Here is a 19,577-nt window from a genome sequence, read left to right as displayed (position 1 = left end):
TTGACTTTAATGTATGATATTTATAGCAGAGAGAGAGAGAGAGAGAGAGAGAGAGAGAGAGAGAGAGAGAGAGAGAGAGAGAGAGAGAGAGAGAGAGAGAGAGAGAGAGAGAGAGAGAGAGAGAGAGAGAGAGAGAGAGAGAGAGAGAGAGAGAGAGAGAGAGAGAGAGAGAGAGAGAGAGAGAGAGAGAGAGGGAGAGAGAGAGATGGTTAAGGTAGTTTATCTTGTCAATAGCCTGTACAGCCACTATGGTAAAACACCTGTATGTACAGTTCATAGCCCAGGAGTCTGCAAACACACACTATGGTACCCATGGACACACACACACAAACACACACACACACACGGGTACGCGTACTCCACAAGCCGTGCCTGAGAGGCAATCTCACGTCACATCCAGAGGAATGTTATTTCTGCTGTCACCAGCACTGGGCTACTTCCTCTCATTCATGGTGGCCTTGACTAGGCTTACCGTCAATCCACCATCCCTCCAAGAGTGTGTGTACTGAGCAACCACCAGATACTTCTAGAGTGTGTGTACTGAGCAACCACCAGATACTTCTAGAGTGTGTGTACTGAGCAACCACCAGATACTTCTAGAGTGTGTGTACTGAGCAACCACCAGATACTTCTAGAGTGTTTGTACTGAGCAACCACCAGATACTTCCAGAGCAGGGGTCTCAAACTCGCGGGCCGAAGGCCAATTGAGGCCCGCAGGATGATATTTTGTGGCCCCCTACTTGACATCAAGTTTAGTGTTAGTGCGACCCGCGCGTTGTTATCAAACGCAAATTTATAGGTTGACCCGATAGGGTAGGTGACCCGAGGTCCCAGTATTGCCGGGACAGTCCCAATTTTGAGTTGCGTGTCCTGAGTCCTGACAAAAGCCAAAGGACGCTAAAATGTCCCGGTTTTCAACAACCACTATGAAAGTGATCTAATTATAGCCCGATCATTAACTTAGATTGAGTCAGTTGTGCTACTTTTTTTTGTGGAATACATTTTGTGGCCCAGCCTGACCTGAGGTAGAGTCTGGACTCTACCTACAGCGGCCCCCAGGTAAGTTGAGTTTGAGACCCCTGTTCTAGAGTGTGTGTACTGAGGAACCACCAGATACTTCCAGGATGTGTCTACCGAGGAACCAACAGACAGTTCTAGAGTGTGTGTAGTAAGGAACCACCAGATAGTTCAAGAGTGTGTTTATATGAGGAACCACCAGATAGTTCTCGAGTGTTTGTATGAGGAACCACCAGATAGTTCTAGAGTGTTTATATGAGGAACCATCAGTTAGTTCTAGAGTGTTTATATGAGGAACCACCAGATAGTTCTAGAGTCTGTTTATATGAGGAACCACCAGATAGTTCTAGAGTGTGTTTATATGAGGAACCACCAGACAGTTTTAGAGTGGTTAAATGAGGAACCACCAGATAGTTCTAGAGTGTTTATATGAGGAACCATCGGTTGGTTCTAGAGTGTTTATATGAGGAACCACCAGATAATTCTAAAGAGTTTGTGTGAGAAACCATCAGATAGTTGGTGAGGCTGGGGAAATATGAAATGAAATACAACAGCATGTGCCTGTGTTTTTCCCATGGGAACTTGTATTGATTTATTGGTAAGATATATTACATTATTTTTATGTATGCCTATGTTGGGCAGTTATTCATGTGTAGTATAATACCCATAACCTTAATAAAAATAATAACAATAGCACTATTCTTAATTTAATTCCATGTACCACAAGCGAGCAGAATTGAGTCATCACCAATAATGTACTTCAGTATCAAAACATGGTTTTTGCCATCCCACAACTTAGGGTTGAGTGTACTAAAATATATTACCTAAATAATTATGCACCCAACCACTCATCTGTGATCGATTAAAATCTTTGTCTGTTTGTCTTCAATCGCCTTCAATTTACCAAATCTATCATCACAATCTTTGGTATGTGTTCGGAAGAAATGTGAGGGATAAAACGGGACTAGGCCAGAGAGGTTGAGCCTTGAAGTATAGGTTCTAAAACATTGTAGATAACTTTCTGTCTACAACTTTCAGATCGCAGGAGTCCTGGGCTCAATGAAACTATTGAGGTATTTTGGTATCTCTGTTTAGAAGCAGTTTTATTCTCCAATCTATAAGCTTTAACAAGCATGCAGTCATAGTGGTATGCTAAAGCTATGTATGTAGCTGAAGGGATGCTAATCCTCAACAATATAAACTGACTCCAAAGACAGGGTAGCGCCAGGCAGTAGGGGTATAACTTTACATGAGCCTCAAGATCCAGCTTGATATCCACCTTCTCAGGGACTACAGTCATGTTCCATAGCCCCCCAGTCTGTTCCGGCCACGCCCCAGTGGGACAACTGGTGGTGTGTAGAATCTAGCGCTGAAGGCCTACAGTAGAAAGTAGTTCATGTCTTTACATCTTCGGTCCCAAATTGAAGCTGCTCAACAGCTTAGCCACACCTTGCTTGTCAAAGAGTCATGTCGTCATGGCAACAAAGGTTCCTTCATTCCCCCCCCCCCCACAAACAAGCACTTTCATACCTTAATGAGATTCAGGAAAACACGCCAAAACAGAGTGATCTCCAATTCTAATCCGATTATTCCTACTGGTTGGTCTGATTTTGTTTCTCGCTGAACTGAAGAATTCAAATCAGCTGGGATTGCATTGCTTCTTTTCATGTGCCACTAATTGGAAAATCTCCTCATGAACCTGAAGAAAGAGTTAGTGAACCCTGAAGGAGCAGAGCTCTACGCTGTATGTGCTATATGTGGACTGGGCCGTCTGCCGGCAGTGCTGTTCTAGGAGCCACGGCTCCATGGGCCATTAAACATGGCCGATCCCCAAGGGGGCGGGGCTTGTTCCGCTCAGCAGGGCGACTCAACATAGTCGTTGTCCAGTCGGGGGTGGAAGGGCGCTGCCAAACTCTGGCTGATGACGATGACCCTGGGCGCCATGCAGTCGTCACGGCGATGCAGAATGTTCCAGATGAGCATGGCGGCAGCTAGAGTGGTGAGCAGACAGGCGGCGATGTCCAGGTAGCAGGAGTAGGACAGGTGTGTGTACGGCCCGATGCGGTAGAACGTCACCAGGCCGATGACCAGCACGAAGCCTGGGGAGGAAGAACACGGAGGATATGGTTAGCTTCAGCAGTTAGCTTCATTACATGGTTCAAATTCACAGTTAGCTGCACCACGGTTAGCTTTATCACATTGTTCCACATCAGTTAGCCTCACCACAGTTAGCTTCATCACATGGTTCAAGAAAACCCTGACTTTACCTGCAGAGTGCAGACAGGCAGATGGACATGCAGTCTCTTGTGCTGACCCTTAATTGTACCATTAGAAGACTCCTGATCTATAGCACTGATGGAAGCTGTGCATGACTCTGACTGCTACACAGGGGCTTCTGGTGATTTCCCCCTATTCCTGTTCCTCTTTATAGTGGAGCCAGTCTGTGCTCAACAATAACACACGCATCAAGAGTTTAGACGCTCCACAATGGTGTAAATAAAGAGAACGAAAATACCCCTGGAAGAGAGGGGATGTTTGCCCTTCAGGAAGTGAATCAGTGTGTTTCCTGCAGCTCCACCGTGGGGCAGCACTGCTGAGAGACTCTTCTCTCTCTGCCTCCACCACTGCGCAGCTCAAAATAATAGAGCATAGAATCAACTTTAAAGATCCAGATCTCAAAAAGTACAGTCAGGACGTACAATAATGGAAAAACTGGCCATGGGAAAATGTACAATGTGTATAGAAATGTTGCATTCGCATTAAAAAAAGGTTAGGTTAGCATTATGTGTTAGCATTAGCATTGAGCAGCTCTTAACTTCTATCTGGCTGTGTGGACTCTCCCTACAGTAGGATAGCTTTATGTGTTATTGATATTGAGCAGCTCCTTATCCCAAGACCTGAATGATCTCCACCATGACATGGGTAGGCTGGAGACCTTCTCTTGGACTTTTGGCAAAGCCTTATCTGCCAGCCTTCCTTCCCCCTCTTCCCCTCTCCTGCCTTCCTTCCTCCCCTGGTCTCCACGCCTACAGGTTGGGTTCTCGGCCAGACTTCTGACATGATATGTCAGCCACAGAGAATCTCAACTGGTCTCTGTTTGAAACCCAGCTCCCAGATTCACCAAATCCTCCCCAGGTCAACAGGGATGCAGTTCATTCTTAGGTCCACTCACCCACCTCTACTCATGCTTAACAAGCCTCTGGCCTCTCTGTCTTAATGAGCACTTAAAGGACCTTCTAAGAATACCTAAATCTGTCAGACTCAACCCATTTTGTAGAGAACTCACTAGTAGAGGGATCCAGACTTCCCAGCATCACCTCTTTCAACCAACAGGGTCAGACTACATTTGGGGAACAGAGAATGTAGTCGGACACCCCGTTGGTTGAATTCCTCAGCTTAAGAGTGTGTGTGTGTGTGTGTGTGTGTGTGTGTGTGTGTGTGTGTGTGTGTGTGTGTGTGTGTGTGTGTGTGTGTGTGTGTGTGTGTGTGTGTGTGTGTGTGTGTGTGTGTGTGTGCGCGTGCATGGTTGGTTCTGCTGTGTGTGCGTCCATGTGGAGACACAATGGAGACGAGGAATGGCAGTGGTGTTGCCAATGAATGCCAGCAGCGTTTCACACACAACAAGCAGCCTTCCAACCCCTCGGCTCCCACTCTTCACCTTTGACCAAGTTGGCATTCTGGTCCATTCAGAAACACACCCAAGGCTTTTTAAGAATGAGCTGACCATCATCTTTCCATCAGCGCCCCGTCATCTTCTGAACTGACAAATGTGTTAACATTCAATCTCACAATGTCAGAAAACAAAAATCAATGTACCAAGAATGTCGTCCTCTTCATTTGTTTTAGAATCGAAGCTTGGCTTTTTAATCCACATGTTGGAAGGATCGATCAGACCCGCACAAGACGGGCCGTGGAGCGGGTCTATTGATTTCTTAAGCCATTGTTTCCCAGCCTAATGATAACGCTGACAGAATGCTGATTACCCAGTGTACTGGATGGCTCCAGTGGAGCTGGAGAGGGGCAGCCTGCAGCCAGCCTCCCCGCCGCCCGCTCTACAGCTGGGGTTAGAGCGGTCAGAGCCCTCCATGATTCACCACTGGATGGTGGTTCTCCGTAGGCTGCTTGATAGGAAATCTGCCATTTGTGGAACATCAATGAATGAAAACTGAAAGCAGCCTCCTGGGCATGATGATGACATGTTGAAGTGCCTGATCTTAAATTAGAATAGCTCATAATATTGGCTAATAACGAGAGAAGACTGAATAAAAATCCCCCTAATGTGGTAGGGGATTAGAGATTTTCTTTATGTAGCGCTGAATTAGTTTCCTTGGCATATACATAAAGCACGAATGGGTGTCTTGTTGTGTTGTCAGTGTTGTGATTGGCCAGGATGCTCTTGTCGGCTATAAGATGGGTCATCAATTTGACCCTAATCTGGTCGGGACTTTAAATAGAAGCTCTAAAAACGGAGTCCAGAGGAAGATTTTCCCAAAAGAACGTCACTGTGGAAGAGCTGCGTGTAAGCGAGCTATTGTTCCTGTTGTAACTAATGTCAGGGGCTTCCAGGTCCTGATTGGTTCTGTTTACAGCAGAGGTGGATCCGGTCGCCTCCGAGTTCTGAGATGGATTCTAGATGATATCTGGTGAGACTCTGGAGGAGTTCTCCGAGGTGGGAGGGTCCCTCGCTACACACCCTGTAGCCTTTGTGTCTGCCGTTGTCCGGACTGGGTGCCGCCGGTTCCTGGATGTTTAGTGAAGACCCACATAAAAGCCACAACGTCTTATCGGGACAGTGTACCGCCACACCCCCGGGGTAAATCGGGACATTCCTGTGGTCCTGACGCGCAGTACGCACGCATCTCACTCAAGAAAACACTGTTACACCAGCACTCAATCACACACACACCCACACACACATACAGGACAGGTACACACTTTAACAATATCACACACACACACACACACACACACACACACACACACACACACACACACACACACACACACACACACACACACACACACACACACACACACACACACACACACACACACACACACCCATACACACAAAAAAACCAACAAACATCCAAACAAGCCAAACTATTTACACAGTCTGAATCTCTCGATGCCCAAATAAACACAATCCAAGGCGCACGCACGGTGGCACATGCATAAACACAGCCACCAGAGCACACTCATGCAAACAGTCCCTGTCCAACTGTCTTCCACCCCCCTCCCGCACCTCCTCGTTTTCCTTCCCCCGGCGTGGGGCTTTTGCATAACAGGTAGTTGCAGGCATTTCCTGGTCCTGAGCAGGGATATCCTGGCGCCCGCCTGTCGCTCCCCGGCTCGCTGCGCCTCCGGCCCCCCATCCCTGGGAGCGGGGGACTAAATTTAGACTAGACGCAGGAGGCTGAACCGCTGCAGCGCTGGTCCCGGTACTACCAGCAGCCCTGATGCTGGTCCAGTGGGGCTGGCAGAGGCTGGCGCTAACACTGCCAGGGTGAGGGCTTTGATTCCCTGTCCGGGTCAACTGGTAGAGTACGGCACTAACATGGCCAGGGTAAGGGGTGTTATTCCCGGTGCAGCTCAACTGGGAGAGCAGGGCATTAACACTGCCCGTGTGGGGGTTTGATCCCCTCATTGTTGAGAATGTTTGCACTCACAGTGATGATAGACACCTTGGATCATCCAAAAGGGTCCTATCTTATGTATTGCAGTAGTAAAACAAGCAGCCGCTCTGGCCAGGATGTGCTGACCCAGACCCCATTGGGACGGGGGAAAGGTACCGGGGGTCTTGGCCTCTCTTGTACTCCTGGTCCAGGTCTAGCTCCAGTCAACCATTCCTTGGAAACTGGTTCCTGGACTGATAAGGAGCGACTCTTGTTCTTCTTACTTCCCTTCCGTCTTCTCCTCCTTCTCTGGATGGGTTACTTTGTTCTTGAGACCAAACCAATCAAGCCAACCTTGTTTGTTTTTTAAGATGGGAACAACTCCAAATACACAAAATATATTTTTAGAATCATGGACACGAATCACTCAACTTCCAGACCTTATTTGGCTCTGCAGAAACACGTTTTTTTTCTTACACGACTTGTAACCCGATTTGTGATGAAGTGAAGACATGGAAAACATGTAATGAGTGAAGTAAACAGGACGCTAAGGCCTCATGCTTTCAGGGTGGCCAAGGATGGCAAGGAATGAAACATTAAGTTCTCTACTTGAAGAGATGGGATGTCCATCATTAATATTATTAAGGTCCAGGCTGAAACACAATGGTTCATTAGTAGATTTGACTCATCTGTCGTCTGTTAAGGACCTTGGGAACCAAGGAAATGATTCTCCTTATTTTAATCAAAAACCCAAAGATTATCTAATTAGCTTATAATGGAGCAATCTCCGGCAGACAAAATGCACATCAGATGAGCCGGAGTGGGGTTGAAACTGGGAAGCACTGGCGGGCTAACACACAGAGACTTACGGCTGGGAAGCCGTCGGTCCACTTACTGGCGAGCTGGAAGAGTGCAGCGATGGCCTCCTCCCACCACTGGGAGTCCTGGCTGATGAAGGGTAGTTCCAGCAGCCCCAGCAGGTAGACCAGCTGGCCCGCCGTCAGCGCCACCGTGGCCATCAGGTTACAGGCCCGCATCATGTCAAACTGCACTGGAGAGAGCAGACCACAGAGGGGTGAGCCGGGGTATCACCAGCACCAGCTGACCTTCACATTCAACTAGTTTCTCACTGAAGGAGAGCATTGACATTACCTCGGACAACGATACCAGTCAGATTTCTAAACTTTTTTACCTGGAACTCAAACTTGACCTTATTTTAACTCAAAGTCTTAACCTGTGAGGACTTGTGTGGAGTGTGTGTGTGGTTGATGGCTGGTTGAAGCAACCTCACCTTGCTACAGTCTGACTTATTAGACTCAAGGTTTGGGTAAGGCTGCACACCCAGGGTGCATTGGATAACCACCACTCACACTCAGGAAGATCTATGACATGGCAGCATGGAACACCGGCTCTGATTTAATGAACCGGTTGCATAAAAAAACGTGTCCTGATTTGGGCTGAAGAACCTTAGAACTTTAACGCAAACTCATGCGGTCTTATTGTCAGCAGCGTCAATGCTGAGAATTTGTCCATTTCATGTTTACTAGCTGACCTCGGCCCTGGGCTGAGCGACTTTCTAACTGTACATGAATCATTGTAGATCTATGGTCCTATGAAGGCAATGGCTGGGCAGTCGTCCAGGATTACATTATTCTGTCAGGCCCTTGACACCACTTATGGCTGCGCTGTGTGCACTCTAGCAGGGCTAACATGATGGAGATGTGTTACATCACATGGGAGCCTCAACAGCGGTGTGTGGTAAAACCTTTTGGGTAGAGATGTGTTTGACTACTCTCTACTGTTATTAAGTTAGCATGTTCCTTATGGATAATAAAAAATCCATTACAATCAAAAAGCCTTTTAACTGCAGAATATTGTCAGTTTCCTTTGCTTTTCTCCAAATCTCCATATGGAAGTACTTCAAAAAAGCCTTGCTAGAAGGTATGGTCAATGTGGTTGTTCCACATGCCTCGGTTCGTGAAACACTTACGTTTTACGGTGCTGCGGGACTCCTGGTATCCTGCTAGCTCCGAGCCCCATCCCAGGCCCTCACACTGCCTCTGTGGCCCCTGGCCCCCCCTCCCGGCCTGGGGCTCGTCCCGCACCCTCTCCCCTCCGCCGGGGCACATCTTCCAGAGCCCCACGCTCCGCTTGCGTCCGTCCTCCAGCCTCTGCAGCACCCAGCTGGGCGTGAAGGCCGCCACGTTGTTGAGGACTAGGGAGAGTAACGCCACCGCCACCGCCGCCACGACCAGCCTCCGGGCCGCCATACGACCCCCGCCACCCGCCACCGCTCCTCCACCCCCTACGCCTCCCGCTCCAAAACCCTGCTCCTCCTCCTCCGCCTCTCCCTCTTCCTCCTCGCTTCCCCGTCCCTGGCTGTCCTGGCGCTCCTCTAGCGGAGCGACGTCCGCTGTGGCCTGCACCTCCCCCTCCTCCTCCTCCTCCCTGTGCTCCTCCAGCGAGCGGCTAAAGCTGCCTCTGGGCTCTCAGAGTCTTAGAGGACGTCTCCATTCATGGTCATCAAGGGGAAGCTGGGATGCTGCCGGGGGGCTTCAGCCCTGCTCCTCCTGGGGCTGGACTGCTGCTGTGTGTTGTCTGCTCCAGCAGAATCCCTGGTCCATTCCCCTGGCTCTGTCTGTGTGTCAGGCTGCAGCCCGGCTGTCGCTTTGCCCTGCCTCCCTCCGTCTCGTCCCTGTTGCTGCGTCCCTCCAGGAGCTCCACTGTGCAGCACGTTAGGAGCAGCTTAACGCTCCACGGGTTAGCAGGTTTTTGTCCAGCGTTGGTTCTCTGTGGTGCTTGGGGAAGTGGCAGATCCTTTGCAGAGTGTTGTAGCAGCAGTGCTGGTGAACTGATCTCTTACCCACACTCTCTCTCTCTTCTGGGAGGATTTTACTCTCTGACAAGCTGCACAAAGTATTCTGCCCCCTCCCCTCCTCTCTCTCTCTCTCTCTCTCTCTCTCTCTCTCTCTCTCTCTCTCTCTCTCTCTGACTGCCTTTCTCTCTCTCTCTCTCTCTCTCTCTCTCTCTCTCTCTCTCTCTCTGACTGCCTTTCTCTCTCTCTCTCTCTCTCTCTCTCTCTCTCTCTCTGACTGCCTTTCTCTCTCTCTCTCTCTCTCTCTCTCTCTCTGACTGCCTTTCTTTCTCAAACCTCTCCTCTCCTCTGTTGGCAGAATCAGAGGTCAAGAGAGTGTGTGTGTGTCTGGGGGGTGGGACATCTGGTTGTGGTTTATTCTTCTGTGTGCAGTGTGAGAACATCAAACTTTCTTGCGCTCTCACTCTCTCTCTTAGTTTCTCTGTCTCTTACGCTCTCTCAAGAGTCAAGACTCAAAGGGCTTTATTGCTTTACAATCATACAAAAGCAAAGTAAGATACAAAAGGTTCAAATTGATCAAAATATGCATGAAACATGAAATGTTCCATGCAGTGCAATCCAATACAAATTCAAACCGTGTGCAGTGAGATAGTTGAATTGAAGATGGTTAATCAAACCATTCCCCTTAACTGTTGTGCTTTGTTTGTGTTAGCTGCAGAACCAGCCAGCTGACAGGACTTCTTTCTGAGGGGAGGGCTTTGAAATGGAGAGTGTCTGGATTGCTTTCTTTCAAGTGATTGTTAATTTCAATTCTCATTTTGGGATTGATGATTATCATTTGTTTTCGTCCTAATTCTGCTTGACATGCTTAATCTGGTGTTTTGCTTGGACTCGATTGGTGTGTGGGCCACAGACTTCACTGCCATAGCGTCCATTATGAGGCTCCTTTATCTATTTCTGTCTCTCTCTCTCTCTCTCTCTCTCTCTCTCTCTCTCTCTCTCTCTGCGTATCTCTACCCCTCTCTCTCTGCGTATCTCTACCCCTCTCTCTCCTAGCTGTGGTTTAAGTGCTGCAGGATGTGTTTCCTATAAGAGGAAGAGAGATGGAAGAGATGAGGATTCTACATTTATTACTGTACCTATCTCTCCCTCTTTCTCCCTCTCTCTAGCTCTCTGTCTCTCTCTCCCTCCTTCTCTGTTTATTTGTGTATTATGAGGGCCCCCAAAGATTTGGGGAATTTCCTGTTGGCTGATTTAATAAACAGCTCACATCTGGTTCTGCTGAAGAGAGGAGGGGAGCAGCTCTCCTGACGTCGAGTGAGAGAGAGAGAGGGGGAGAGAGAGAGAGGGGGAGAGAGAGAGAGGGAGAGACCCCCCTGCTGGTTTTGAGCTCAGCCGCTATACTCTTGGAAGCATGGAATGTTCTTGATTCATGCAGACATGTGAAACGCTCAGACCCTCCTCCCCTCCCTCACATTCCTTCTCTCCTCAACAAGGCCCCAAAGAAACACCAGGGAAGCAAACAACTTCCTCTCGCTGTACGTTACTTGGCGATTTAGATTCCCACCGCTAACAACGATACGTCCTTGGGCAACACCTGCTGATCTCTCTCGGTAGCTGCTGCTCTGGGCAAAAGATAAAGAGACTGAAGTGACCTAGGCTATGCATGGTTATGGGGAGGTCTTTGTTGTTGTTGTTGGGCTTGGAAGAGGGTTTGGAACGTTAGTCTGTGACCCCCTTCCTACTGTGTGTGGGGTAAAGAGCTGTATCTAACACCAGGTCAGCCCAAAGCCCTGTCCCTGCTCCCGGCCCAACCACTCTGTTTGAAGCCCCGGAGATAGAGAGCACCAGGGACCAGTGGAACAGCCCACAACCTTCCAACCTCCTTTGGCACGGCCACTTCTTTATGACACACGTCTAGGACAGATGAGACTGCTACATGCACACAATAGTATTAGAATATTTATCTATCATATCCCCTCTCTAGCAGCGTGGGCCCTGATCACAGTGAAACACAGTTCTTCAAGAGTTCACCGCCTACAGGAGCACTTCTTCCTTCTTCAAGGACAGCAGCTGTGCCCGTTAGTGAGATAGTAATGGAAGCAGTGAGACTTTGTACGAGGCTTCCCTGTGTCATACGACCGGTGGTTGCTGGGAGAAGATGAAAATGATAAAGTAAAGCAAAATAGGAATTTCCGATTACACTCCCTCCTTTTATTATCTATAAAATGATAACAAAAGGTTGAAATGCCTTAGTCACCAATCAAGGTTACATGTGATCACTCAAACTTTGATTGAACAATTATTTACAAGCAGGCTTGTCCATCAATCAGAAACAAACCATTTCTCTGATATTTGTTGGAGAAAGAATCTTCAGAAACCACATGACTAAAGGTCCATAGAAGATTGAAGCATTTGCATGCCATTTCAAACAAGGTATATGTCAAACATGATATATATGACATGTATATATGTATTCTGAAATGCAAAAATGCAAAGACGTTCTATACAAACCCAGTTTAAACATAGCTTCACCCAACCTCAGTATTTTATTTTCTAACAAATCCAAATTTTGTTTGAGATACTCATGATTTTTACCACATCACCCAATGACTAACGTATAATGACGCATCATGTCCAATGATCTGCTCACAGTACAGATAACTCGACCATGTTCAGGAAAGATAGTATAATAATTTTGTCTTTATTGGAATTCTCAGCAGATTGGTTAGCCGAGTGAATATACAATCAGTCGGTCCCCACTGTCATATCACTTTAATATCACTGTGTCTGATACTGTCCTATGCAAATACATTTGACTTTGACTATGTGACACAATGGAATAACAACGGTTCCACTTAAGAGGAGCAGGCAACAAATGGTTCTTGGATCCTGCTTCCCGATCTCCAGAAGGGGTGCCGAGGTCTGGGTCTGCATCATTTGAGAATCCTGTGTGTACCTACCATTGCTGGTCAATGCTCTCTAGCATTCCCCTGTTGACACGCTCTCCTTACTATGTTTCATAGTACCATAGTGGGGAAGAAACATTTAGGCAAGCCAAGACGCCCATTTGGGCCGTACCACAACCCTGTATGATGTTCTGTCCGGCAGGTTTACACGACTGAAATCATATTGGTATATATATTGGTGTATTGTTAATCAGAATGAACAATATACCTTTAGATTTAGGAAAGAGGGGGCGCGTGTTATCCCCATGGTTACGACCCACGCCAACTCATGATACTTTTTTAGCAGCGTCGTTGTGTATAAGCGTTATAATGATCGATGTTGTATATGAAATGCACCACACATTGTTGCGTTATACTATATGTTAACAGTTATATATATATATAGGTGTCCGGGAAGCCTAACCCTCACTCAGACATTGAATTCAAAGCTGTGATTAACTTAAAGCGCGTAATTCCCATGTCACATCCCGGGCTCCATAGACTTCTAAATGCAAAAGTCTCCTCTCTAGCAGCGTGATCCCTGATCATAGTGACACAGAGTTACATGCACATTTACATTTAGGGCATTTAGCAGACACTTTTATCCAAAGCGACTTACGATCAGTTTGTTTGTCAGAAGAAAGAGAAACGACAATATGTCGCTTTCGGTACAGTAAAGATACTCACAGAAACAAGTGCTAAGCATGTTCAATTGCTAGGTTAATCCATTCCCCGTATAAGATAGCTAGGATAAGACGCTGCACAAAAACCGGTCACCCCCTTGCAGAGATGGACAGCAGCTGTGCTGATTAGGGCGATAGTAATGGAAGCAGTCAGACATTGAACAAGGGGCCCCTGTGCTCGTACCACTCTATCTATTGTATATTATTGTGTATTATTAGGACTTAGTTTCAGTTGTGGTTAAGGTATGATCAGATGTGCTTTTCATGTTAGTGTTGCATTGTTCACATGCATATTGAGATACTTCTTCTACCCCTACCCACCGGAGCCCCTCTGTCCGCTCGGCTTGAGGCTCATCTACTGGACCCCCGCTGCACCCCTTCCCCCGGTGTTGACCTGGGACCACCAGTGTGTGGCCCTCCTGACCCCCTGTCCCTCTGCCCCCCCAGCGTGGCCGTATGGGAGAACATGGCCAGGATGTGCGTGAAGAACCGGCGTCTGGACGTGGCGAGGGTCTGCCTGGGGAACATGGGCAACGCCAGGGCGGCCCGGGCCCTGAGGGAGGCCCAGGCCCAGCCCCAAGCCGAGGCCCAGGTGGCCGTGCTGGCTGTTCAGCTGGGCATGCTGGTGAGACTCCCATTGGCTGCTATCAGTCTGTTAGAGAGCATCCCATTGGCTGATATCAGTGTGTTAGAGAGCATCCCATTGGCGGCTATCAGTCCGTTAGAGAGCATCCCATTGGCTGCTATCAGTCTGTTAGAGAGCATCCCATTGGCTGCTATCAGTCTGTTAGAGAGCATCCCATTGGTTGCTATCAGTCTGTTAGAGAGCATCCCATTGGCTGTTATTGGTCTGTTAGAGAGCATCCCATTGGCTGCTATCAGTCTGTTAGAGAGCATCCCATTGGCTGCTATCAGTCTGTTAGAGAGCATCCCATTGGCTGCTATCAGTCTGTTAGAGAGCATCTCATTGGCTGCTATTAGTCTGTAAGAGAGCATCCCATTGGTTGTTATTAGGCTATTAGAGACCTCTCATTGGCTCTGTTCATACCTGGCATCTACCCGCCTCTTGTGTGATCAATCACAAGTAGACAGCTCACACCTGGCATCAGTACCGCCACCACATGCGTCCATCTTGAGATCAGATTTCACTTCCACGCTTTATATGCAAATATGTTCATCATTTCCGATTGCAAAGACCAAATGCGTTGCGATATTAAATGCATCTGAGATTAAAGATGGTGTGTTTTATCCAGCGTAAAGTAAGAAACGGTTTAATATAAGTATGTGGATGGTGAGTGTTCAGTTGACACTAGTTTAGTGAAGTTAAAGCCAAGGTTAGGCCGTCGAGCAAAGCAAGAGGTCATGGAGCTAGCCACCAGACAGCGTCCTCCTCCCCCCTCATGCTGTGGCCGTATGACAGGAGGAGGCAGAGAAGCTGTACCGGAGCTGTGAGCGCTTCGACCTCCTCAACCAGTTCTACCAGGCGTGTGGCCGCTGGCAGCAGGCCCTGGAGACGGCCCAGACCTCCGACCGCATCCACCTGCGCTCCACCTACTACAACTACGGCAAACACCTGGAGGCCATGGGGGACCGGACCCTGGCCCTGTCCTAGTAAGACCCCCAGCCTTAGAGCCACTCTCAGGTCCCCCTGGATGTGCTGGGCCTGTGTTGTAGTGCTACGTGCACGCATGTACCCAAAGCCAACGTGTCGCCATAGCAGGTGGTGAGAAACACCACAGTGGATGACGAGGAGAATCAAATGGGAACCTTGAGATCCATTAAACATTCCTCTATAGCTTGATCCCTAGGCCTAATACTGTATATAATGGCATGGTTAGCCTGCAGCCCATCCTCCCTGCTACGAGGAGGTCTTCTCCAGGCTCCATGATCTCCTCTGATTGGTCCACGCGTGAATCATGCATTTCAAAAAGTGTCGAGAAGTACCGTTTAGTAAAGCAGTAACACTTATGCTACATACTTTTACGCGCTCATTAATTAACTGGAGACGCCGTCCCCGTCCCCCCTCTTATCAGTGTTTTCCTCACCCACTCTGGGATTGGCTGCAGGATAAATGACCATTTTCCAATCTAATAAAAGTCTGTGTAGGAGACTGACATTATGCCACCTCCTGTGTTTCAGCTATGAGAAGTCGGACACCCATAGGTTTGAGGTCCCCAGAATGCTGCAGGACGACAGTGGTTCCCTGGAAGTCTACGTCGACAAGATGAAGGACAAGTAGGTCCACATTGGGATGGAGATAAACGTGTTGAGTGGAGCTTGTGTCAACTCTGTGTTGAGTGGTGTCAACCCCCGGCGTTTAATTCATATTATTTATAGATGTATAGATATTTTTAAAGAACATCAACTATTGAATAAAGACGACTGATTAAAGTGGGTTGATAATTCTAAGGTCATAGTGCTCCACAGTATTTGTTTCCAGGCCCTCCAGGGCCTCGTGCCTGGTGGGGCCTGAGGGCGTGATGCTAACCAGCGTGCGTCTGCTCCAGGATCATCTACAAGTGGTGGGCCCAGTACCTGGAGAGCCAGGCCGACATGGACGCCGCGCTGCTGTACTACGAGAACGCCCAGGACTACCTGTCCCTGGTGCGGGTGCACTGCTACCTGGGGAACATCCAGAAGGTAACCTGCTGTTAGGCTGTAGGCTTATCTTTTGCGGAAGCTATTCTCAAAAGGTTGGTAGTTATATGTGATGCTGTGTGTTGTTTTTTTTGCGGTTGTTGCCCCGTGAACACGGGCGAAAATAATCTGTTTTCCTTTGATGCGGTTGAGGAATATCTCCGTAAAGACGGATTCATTGCGATACCACATCGAGCTGTAGAAACGCTGTAGTACAAATTCCAGGCCCATAAGGGGCGCTGCTTCTGCTACAGAAGAAGAAGAGGCGAGCATACGCATAAAGCGCTGTTTACAAACATACAGGAGGAACAAGTAACAAGGCGAAAACGATCTTTTTGCGAAAAGGCATCGAGGTGTAGAAACGCTGTGGTACATATTCAAGGCGCTGGTTGTCCACCAAAAACACAGCGCATCAAGCCTGCAACTATCCAGCCTGCGCGCTGTATACAAACATTGCAACTTTCAACGCAACTCTAACATAATAATTCTGGAGAGTTGTTATCCCCATGGTGAAAGCCCAAGGCAACTTTGTGGCAGGTCTCTTTTTTTAACGGCTATCCAGTTACCTACTCGTCGTTGGGCATTATGGTATGGGCGGTATCATAATAAATGTCATGGGGAGCGACACAGAGTCTGCAGAGTATTTCAAGGTGGAGGATTTCTCCCCCCCCGCAATCTATGCACGGGAGATAGGTATGTTGTCCAGTCCCACCTAGTACTCCACTGTCAACACTAACGTCTTCTGCAGGATAAGCCCCGATCCCATGATAAATGTCATGGGATCGAGGTTATTTTTGTGGCATCCGAGTTCCTCAGATAAGGCACTCAGACGTCACGAAAGTAACACCACCTATGTTCAGCAGAGTGGAAACGTTCACATCGTGCTTTGGGAATGAAAAAAACAAGGATTTCACCCCCTTTTTTACTAAATAACAGTGTTACTTTAGTAACGGGGATAAAATTAGATTGCTACATGACTGTTGTAACATATAGCAACAACAGATGAGTGTTTAACAACATAACAACAGATTACTCTGTTGATGATTGATGATGATTCATAAAGACTTGATGGATTGGTGGATTTTGCCTGCAATCATGGGTCTGCAACATGTGACATCACATGACATCCTGTGGCTGTGTGTGCACCAGGCTTCAGAGATCGCCAACGACACAGGGAACAGGGCAGCTTCGTACCACCTGGCCCGGCAGTACGAGGGTCACCAGGAGGTCAAACAGGCCGTGCACTTCTACACGAGAGCACAGGCCTACAACAACGCCATACGTCTCTGCAAGGTAAACTACCAGCAACTGCAGGGTCCAGTGCCCTAACCCCCTAAGACTTAGCTTAACGTGTGCGTGTGCGTGTGTGTGAGCAGGAGAGCGGTCTGGATGACCAGCTGATGAACTTGGCGCTGCTCAGTAACCCTGAGGACATGATGGAGGCGGCCTGCTACTACGAGGAGAGGGGCAGCCACATGGACCGGGCTGTGGTGCTCTACCACAAGGTGAGCCCCCCATTTTTCTCTGAGCATCTGTTGTACTTTGGTCTGTCTCTGGTAGTCTGTCTCTGGTGGTCTGTCTCTGGTACTCTGTCTCTGGTAGTCTGTCTCTGGTGGTCTGTCTCTGGTACTCTCTCTGGTGGTCAGTCTCTGGTGGTCAGTCTCTGGTACTCTGTCTCTGGTGGTCTGTCTCTGGTACTCTGTCTCTGGTACTCTGTCTCTGGTACTCTGTCTCTGGTACTCTGTCTCTGGTACTCTGTCTCTGGTACTCTGTCTCTGGTACTCAGTCTCTGGTACTCAGTCTCTGGTACTCTGTCTCTGGTACTCTGTCTCTGGTGGTCTGTCTCTGGTGGTCTGTCTCTGGTACTCTGTCTCTGGTACTCTGTCTCTGGTACTCTGTCTCTGGTGGTCAGTCTCTGGTGGTCAGTCTCTGCTAGTCTGTCTCTGGTGGTCTGTCTCTGGTGGTCTGTCTCTGGTGGTCTGTCTCTGGTACTGACCCCTGTCTGTCATAAGGTCAGGACCCTTGCATGTCCTTCTGTGGGTAACCCAGGTAATTGTGAGTTCCAGGCGGGTCACATGTCCAAGGCCCTGGAGCTGGCGTTCGCCACGGAGCAGTTCTCCGCCCTCCAGCTCATCGCCGAGGACCTGGACCACACGTCGGACCCCAGCCTGCTGACGCGCTGCTCCGACTTCTTCATCAAACACAGCCAGTACCAGAAGGCCGTGGAGCTGCTGGTGGCTGCCAAGAAGGTAAGACACCTGAAGAGCAGAGGATTAGCCCGGGAGCCAGACGAACATGAGAGCTCCTGTTTTATTTGCTCTGGCGTTTGCATCCGGCCACCCTCCCGTTTAGACCTGTTGGAGATTACAGTTCGGAGGAGCCTTATGGGAGCACCGTTAAGGCCTTAACAAGGTTTAAAACAGTAGTATGCTAGGACATGTGTAACAATGAGTGCCTAGGGGGCATAAATGCGCTCTGTCACGTGATTTGCAAATTCCGATTTTCTCTATAATGTTTATTTCGTTCATTAAATGTTGTGTGTGTGTGTGTGTGTGTGTGTGTGTGTGTGTGTGTGTGTGTGTGTGTGTGTGTGTGTGTGTGTGTGTGTGTGTGTGTGTGTGTGTGTGTGTGTGTGTGTGTGTGTGTGTGTGTGTGTGCCTGCCTTCCCAGTACCACGAGGCCCTCCAGCTGTGCGTGGACCAGAGCCTCATCATCACCGAGGACCTGGCGGAGAGCATGACGGTCGCCAAGGAGACGGGGGAGCTGACGGAGGAGTCCCGGCGCGAGCTGCTGGAGCGCATCGCCGACTGCTGCATGCGCCAGGGGGACTACCACCTGGCCACCAAGAAGTACACGCAGGCCGGCAACAAGCTCAAGGTCAGGGCTCGCGTCACACAGGGTCGCCTGGCCGTTTAGAAACATCTGGTTCCAGTTTGTTAAACGCAGCAGTGCCACCTAGTGGACATGGTGCAGAGGTGAGCCCATGCTGACAGAGACTGGGGAACCCTGGAGAATCTTCCCATGATTCCAATGGATTCACTGAGAGATGGTGCTGGGAGCTAGCTGACTAGCTCCTTACAGTGCATGTAAACCAATAAACATGTAGAATACATAGAGCAAATCAGTTTACTATTTAGCAGACCCTTTAATCCAAAGTGACTTTCGGTGAACTTAAGACGTCTTTAAGGAGCAGGTAGGGGTTAGGGATGTTTTGGCCTGAACCAAGAACCTTGTAGGAATCAAACAGCATGACCAGTAGACTATCCCACCCCGAAATAAGCAGAAACATGCTAGATCTGTGAAGCCTGTCTTTACTAGCTAGTGAAGATGTTTTACTGTGCTGTAACCCAGGCCATGAGGGTGCTGCTGAAGTCCGGCGACACAGAGAAGATCGTGTTCTTCGCCGGCGTGTCCAGGCAGAAGGAGATCTACATCATGGCGGGGAACTACCTGCAGTCTCTGGACTGGCGCAAGAACCCTGACATCATGAAGAACATCATCGGCTTCTACACCAAGGGCCGCGCCCTGGACCTGCTGGCCGGCTTCTACCAGGCCTGCGCACAGGTACGCCCACCCGCTCCCTCCCCCTGTTGCCATGGAGACCAGCTCCACTCCCTGCCCGTTACCATGGGGATAAGCTACATCACTGCCTGTTACTATGGAGACAAGCACCGCTCACTGCCTGTTACCTTGGGGATAAGCTACATCACTGGCTGTTACTATGGAGACAAGCACCACTCATCTCTGTTACTATGGGACAAGCCCCACTCACTGCCTGTTACCATGGAGACAAGCCCCTCTCATCTCTGTTACCATGGAGACATTCTCAGATCTTCTCCCTTTTACAACATTTTCATTTCGT

The 19,577-nt window shown here is 48.7% G+C and overlaps 2 protein-coding genes across 2 annotated transcripts in view; one reads left to right on the top strand and one right to left on the bottom strand.

Annotated features, from left to right (window-relative positions):
* Positions 1-19,577, top strand: part of ift140 (intraflagellar transport 140 homolog (Chlamydomonas)) — a 37,425-nt gene that overhangs the window by 15,401 nt on the left and 2,447 nt on the right. Inside the window, exons 19-27 of the mRNA XM_060036108.1 lie at positions 13,526-13,703; positions 14,499-14,689; positions 15,218-15,313; positions 15,586-15,718; positions 16,865-17,008; positions 17,092-17,220; positions 17,782-17,964; positions 18,386-18,592; positions 19,067-19,279. Of these exons, the coding sequence (XP_059892091.1) occupies positions 13,526-13,703; positions 14,499-14,689; positions 15,218-15,313; positions 15,586-15,718; positions 16,865-17,008; positions 17,092-17,220; positions 17,782-17,964; positions 18,386-18,592; positions 19,067-19,279 (1,474 nt within the window). The remainder of the gene's footprint in view (positions 1-13,525; positions 13,704-14,498; positions 14,690-15,217; positions 15,314-15,585; positions 15,719-16,864; positions 17,009-17,091; positions 17,221-17,781; positions 17,965-18,385; positions 18,593-19,066; positions 19,280-19,577) is intronic.
* Positions 1,585-9,577, bottom strand: tmem204 (transmembrane protein 204). Its single transcript, XM_060036399.1, has 3 exons — positions 8,623-9,577; positions 7,528-7,683; positions 1,585-3,116 (listed from the first exon to the last, which is right to left on the bottom strand). Exons 1-3 carry the CDS (start codon positions 8,900-8,902, stop codon positions 2,872-2,874), a joined length of 681 nt encoding a protein of 226 aa, XP_059892382.1. The 5' UTR covers positions 8,903-9,577; the 3' UTR covers positions 1,585-2,871.

The sequence above is a fragment of the Gadus macrocephalus genome, chromosome 18 (genome assembly GCF_031168955.1).
Source record: "Gadus macrocephalus chromosome 18, ASM3116895v1".
NCBI lineage: Eukaryota > Metazoa > Chordata > Actinopteri > Gadiformes > Gadidae > Gadus > Gadus macrocephalus.
This window is presented reverse-complemented; position numbering and strand designations above follow the sequence as displayed.